General features: G+C 44.9%; 1 protein-coding gene across 5 annotated transcripts in view; it reads left to right on the top strand.

Annotated features, from left to right (window-relative positions):
- The window catches only part of ATG7 (autophagy related 7), a 285,204-nt gene that overhangs the window by 144,513 nt on the left and 134,651 nt on the right, over positions 1–6,040 (top strand). For all 5 annotated transcript variants that reach the window (XM_019537035.1, XM_019537037.1, XM_019537033.1 and 2 more), the window contains one exon: positions 2,801–2,923. In XM_019537035.1, coding sequence (XP_019392580.1) covers positions 2,801–2,923 — 123 coding nt within the window. The remainder of the gene's footprint in view (positions 1–2,800; positions 2,924–6,040) is intronic.

Here is a 6,040-nt window from a genome sequence, read left to right as displayed (position 1 = left end):
TCCTCATCAGGTGATCCCTGCTGCCCCCCACTACACCATGCTGCATGGGGGGCTCTGCCACGAGCCACCCCACACCCTGTTCTCCCAGTCCCCCCATGGCTGCCACACCTGCCCCAGCTCTAGCTGTTTAAGAAAAAAAACCTGAAAACCCAGCACCAGCCTCAGGGCTTCAAGGGACTCATAGAAGAGCCCCTCATGTGTTGTGGGGCAGCAGGGATCACCCCCCTGCCATACAGGAACCAGTGGAACCTGGTTTTTTTTGCCTTTTTTTTCTTAAAGGGCCGGAGCTGGAGCAGGCAGGGCAGCCATGGGGGGAGGACTGGGACAGTAGGTGGGGGGCACCGGGGGACTTGTGCAGAGCCCCCCACACAGGGGCAGTGGGGATTGCCCCTCCACCCGGCAGCACCCAGTGAGTCTGTGGCTTTTTTTTTTTTTTTTCAAAGGGAGGGGAGCTGGGGCTGGGAGAGCGAGCATGGGACGTGCCTGTTGTTGGGGAAATTTGATCAGCTACTGTGTAGCACCCATACACTGAAGGGTGTGCTCATACACCGAGGAGCACTGATATCATCCCTTTTGCTGGGCTTGTTCCTAGCCGCAATCAATTAGGCAGAGAATGAGGGAGTGTCAGCAAGATGATTTATATCTCTGCAGAGGGGACTACCCAGTGTCACAAAGACAGAGAGTTTCCCCTGAACTGAGTTTACAGCTTGGTATTTATACATTAAGCATTGCATTGCGACAATGTTGCGCGCGCATTCTGATTTTTTCCCTTGCCGTTACAAAATTACAAAACGTGGTACGGAGCAAGCTTGGGCTAGTTGAGACTGGTTTCGCGGTTACACATTACTGTCAGTGAGAAGTACATGTTGCTTACTGTCAGCAAGAGGTGATCTTTAATCTTAGGGGAAAGAAGATCATTTGCTTTTTTAAGGGTCATCTGCTTTTTATGATTGTATTGCCGTTTTCTCTTGCACTGTGTGATTTGGAGATTCAGCAGCAGCCGAATCTCCAAATCAGATTGGGCTGAATCAATTTGGGACTGTGATTCGAATCATCAAGTTGAATCACGGTCCCCCGAATTGGTTGAATATGAATCCAGATGCTAGCTACTTCTCACAGGCCTACTGTTTATGTTTTAATGTTTAACTGTGTACAGTCTGGTTAAAAAGGGGCCTGATGCTTTATTGCGCCATACCCGTTTCTCTTTTTTACATTACGCTACTACTTAATAAGAACTTTTTTATGTCAATGTTTAAACATCACTTCAGTTCAGGTCTAGAAGTGCAATCTCCAGAACTGCTTAATTCCCAGACTCAACCGATTGGATTTTTTACAGTACTGTCAACTAAAAAATAGTAGTTTCTTTGATAGTGTAAGAGTGATGTATCTGTGATGACCCAGAAATTATGTGAGAAGCAAGGATTTCTTAGGGTGATACCTTTTATGTGGTTGGGATAAAGTAAGACAAACTTTTGAATGCAAGACGTTCTTTGTCTGGTCTCTGATGGCATCTGTGCTGTGCCTGATTTCCTGAGATCCGAGACGTGATGAAGAATGTCTTGCATTCAAAAATTTATCTAACTTTATCTCTGCTACATAGTTGGTCCAATACAAGATTTCACCCTAAAAAATCCTTGCATCTCACAGAGTTTCTTTTCAGCAGTTGGCTTGAAGTTCTGTAGAAAAGTATACAGAAGTTTTGTTAAACATATTTTGCTATACCTGTGTTGATGAATTCTGGCAGTATGTGCAAAATCCCACAATTTCCTGCAATGGCAGTGTAAGATCCATCTGTGTTACTTAGGTTTAGGATTAGAGTTTAAAAGAGTAAAGTTGTTAGGGGTGAGTGATTATTTTGGTTAATTTTAAATGAATGATTGGATAAGGTGGTTGTTCATGCACTAACAATGAGTTGTAAATATTGCCTCATTTTTTAATCATACACAATCAAGTGTGTCAAATGCTTGATTTAAAAAAATAATAAAACATGCTCAGTTACATTGAGTTTCCTTTAGTTGAATCAGTTGATTTAATGACAGTGCTAGTTTTGTGGTGCCTGCAACTCATTTTGCAATTTAGGGAGAATAAAATACAGTGACCGTAGGAACAGCAACCTGCCTTCCTGAGTAGAGTTGGTATGATTAAATGGAGTTAGTCATACATCCCCAACTGTTCTGCCACACAAATATTGGAAGGTGGAATATTTACATTTTTAACTTTTTGACTACTTTCTTGATTCATACCAAAGCATTTGTCTTCCTACTTTAAAATGATTGGGAGGCATTTCACAGAATGGATACGAGAAAAAAAAATCAGAGAATTTGTACATGATGTGTTAAATATGGGAAAAAAAACAAAAGTTGGGGGGGAGTACTATCCAAGTAAAAGGTCCTAATATCCATATATTTTTACAATGCCAGCTAAAAAATTCTTGTCAAAGAATTAATCTTGGTTGTGAAGGCTAAAAACTTGCTTTTGGTTCCTGAAAAGTTTTGCAAAACCCTCAAATCAGAACTAATACATTGGAATGAATGCTTTCTCCAGGTTTTATAAAATTTTAAAAATTCCTCTGTATGATTGTTCAGGAATATAACTTGTGGTTTGCCCTGTCAGTTCTTTCGTTCACAATAGAGGGAGAGAAATATTAATATTCTTGCTTTTTGCTATGAGTTTCTTCATTAATAACAGCACAATAATTTAGCAGGTTGGCACAAAAAATAGCTATTTTTTTACAAACTAAATGAAGTAGTGAGAAATAAACTCTTGATGTTTTTGCCCTTTCTGTTTGCTTGTCCAACAGGTCCTTGACCAGTACGAACACGAAGGGTTCAATTTCCTAGCAAAAGTTTTTAATTCCTCACATTCCTTCTTGGAGGATCTGACAGGTCTAACTCTACTACATCAGGAGACTCAAGCTGCTGAGGTAAGAAAATTAACTTGAGACATTAAGAACTAAACATAAGATAGAAAAATGTTACCTTTGTTTTAATAGTCAGCTTCAGTATAGGAATAAATTATGCTGATAAGCTGAGCAGTGACATTTTGTTTACAAAATAATTTGTGTATGTTCTAAATGGTGTTCTGATAATGTACCTTTTTAATGTTACAGACTGTAAACACTGAGTGGAAAATGCATCTGTTCCCATAGAATTGTAGGACTAGAAAGGATGTCAGGAGTATATCTAATCCAAGCCCATGCTTAAAACAGGATCATCCCTGTCTGAATCATCCCCTAAATCATATTTTAAGAAAAAATAATGAATAGCATACTGTGTAATAGGCCTGTATGAAGCGGCAAGTATTTGCTTTGGATTTGGATTTGGCTGATTCAGAGAGACAGTGATTTGATTCAGAGATTTGAATAACTGTCCTAATTTAATTCGGCTGAATCGGATCTGAATAGTCGATGCTGCTTTGGCGATGTGGCTGTAGGCTAAACAGGCAGTAGTCTTCACCATGCTGGACACAGCTGTCTCCAGCTAGTAAGTCTGCTGTGGTGGGTGGAGGGGGTATGAGGGAGGGAGTGATTGGGGCTGGTCCTGGGACAAGATGCCCAGCCATGGCAGGAGGGTGTGGAACTCGGGAAGCAAGGCATGGGATGCGGGCTTGGCAGCGCTGGGAGCAGGGACTAAGCCCTGCTGCCAGTTGCCCAGCCTGGGCAGGGTGGGGCACAATGCAGGCGCAGCTCACTCCAGGCAGGAGGCAAGAAGCAGCAGGACATAGCTCCCGTTCCCAGCACTGCTGCATTCACATCCCATGCCCCACCACCCTGGCTGGGCAAGCGGCAGCAGGGCATATCCTCTGCTCCCAGAGCTGCCACGTCCACATCTTGTGCCCCTCCCCAGCCCCAGCTGGACAAGCAGCAGCAGGGAAGAGCCCCCACTCCCAGTGCTGCTATGCCTGCATCCCACACCCCCTACCCCAACTGCGCAAGCAGCAGCGAGGTATAGCCTGCCGCTTTCCCAACCAGGGCGGGGGGGAGGGCACATTGCAGGCATGGCTCACTGCGGGTGGAAGGGGCCAAGTGGCAGCATGGCATAGCCCCAGCTCCCAGCACTGCCATGCCTGCATCCCACCACCCCCCACGCTGGGCAAGTGGTGGCCATGCCTGCATCCAGTACCACACCCCCTGCCCTGGCTGGACAAGTGGCAGGCTATGCCCCCTTCCCCCTGGAGCAAGCCATGCCTGCATCATGCCCTTCCACCCCAGCTGGCAGCAGGGCATAGCCCCCGCTCCCAGTGCTGCCACACCTAAATCCTGCACTCCCCCTGCCTCCCTCCCTGAGTCCTGTGCCCCGTCACCCTAGCTGGGCAGCTTGTCCCAGCCCCAATCCCTCCCTCCCTCCACCCACCACAACAGACTTACCAGCTTGAGGCAACTGTGTCCAGCATAGTGAGGACTGCTGCCTGTTTATCTATGGCCGAATTTCTGAAGCAACAGTGAATCTTTACCAAATCAATTCAGGTGCTTCTGATTCAATTTGGACCTTTTAATTGGTCTCCCTTTTCGATTTCGATTTGGAGATTTGGTCACCAAATTGGGCCGAATCTCCTCCAAATCAAATTGGCTACAGAAGCTTTGCGCAGCTCTACTGTGTGATGTTCACAGCTAATTGGATTCCATAGCTTCCCTCTCTTGTAGTTATCATTTTTTAAGGCTAAGTACAGACAGTCAAAAAGCCCGAGGCTGAATCAATTCAATCTACACAGGTTAGTTTAAGCTGTGTATATTCAACTGATAGGGGAACAGACATTCATTTTTGATTTCAGAAATGCAGACACATGCCTGCAGTAGCCCAGGCCAGAAGCTGGGGGACACTAGAGCTCACCTCCCTGCTCTGCTGGAGCAGACATCTTGAATCTGGAGGGTTCTGGGACAGAAGTTCAAAAAGTCAATTTAACCTAAATCAGTTCAGTCTGATTCTACATCCATCCAGGTTTATCTTAAACCAGTTTTGGCCATTTTGAAAGCAGTTTATGTCTGCTGAACTGCTGTTGTGTTACAAATTTGAACTGGTTCCTAATTACTTATACTGGTTTATGTGTAATTTCTGTCTTAAGCCTATAAGCTAACAAAATGCAGCTTGTATCTTTCCAAACTAGATTTAAACTAGCTAGATGAGTTAGAGAGAGCTCAAGAATGGTCTTAACCAACTGAGTGTCCAAATTCTTCAATGGATTTTGCAGCAGGTCTTGATGGTTTTCAGATTCCCTTCATTGGGGGAAGGGAAGTAATCACATTGCTATTTAAGTTTTTGGTGAAGCTTCTTGTAAGAAAAAGCTAATGCATGAGGAGTATCAATATCTGATCTTTTCTAAAGAAATCAGCTGTCTTTTAGCTCAACTTGAAGGATACAGACAGAAATGACAATTTTCACCTGATTTGACCACAGAAAGCAGTCTATAATCATCTAGATAATACTCAAGTAGTCTAGAATCTGGACTGGGCTTCCAAGGAAGGTAGTGCTCTCCCCTACCCTGGGGGTCTTCAAGAACAGACTTGACAAGGACCTGGCTGGGGTCGTCTGACCCCAGTGCTCTTTTCCTGCCCAGTGCAAGGAGTCAGACTTGATGACCTACTGAGGTCTCTTCTGACCCTCACATCTATGAATCATGACCAAACACAAGTGCACAGCTGCAGACAGCTTCAAAAACAGTTGATCAAATGCAAATCTGAATCCTCATTGTATGAGGGGTCAGATGAAGATGTTTCAAAACAAAGTGTCTTCTCTAATTTATTGTCTGCCTGCTTGCCAGCCTGTTGCTGTTTTCAGAATGGGACGGGGGAAAGGGAGTGGAGGGAGTGTTGGTCTTGGAGTTTTTCAGCCCCCTCTGGAGGGTGGGGGGGGTGAATTGGAGCCCCCCCCGCTTCCTTGGTTCCCCAGCACTGGCTGGGGAACCCCTAGAACAAACTCCCTATACTCCCTTTTCCCCCTCTGATTCTGAAAACTTTGCAGCCTCGCAGGGAGGAGGTCACCATTGACCACAAGATGAACATGAGCCTGCAATGTGATGCTGCAGCTAATAAAGCGACCAAAAC

The sequence above is a fragment of the Crocodylus porosus genome, unplaced genomic scaffold (assembly GCF_001723895.1).
Source record: "Crocodylus porosus isolate Cpor-Errol unplaced genomic scaffold, CroPor_comp1, whole genome shotgun sequence".
Classification (NCBI taxonomy): Eukaryota; Metazoa; Chordata; order Crocodylia; family Crocodylidae; genus Crocodylus; species Crocodylus porosus.
Note: the sequence above shows the minus strand (reverse complement) of the source record. Positions and strands in the feature narration are given on the sequence as shown.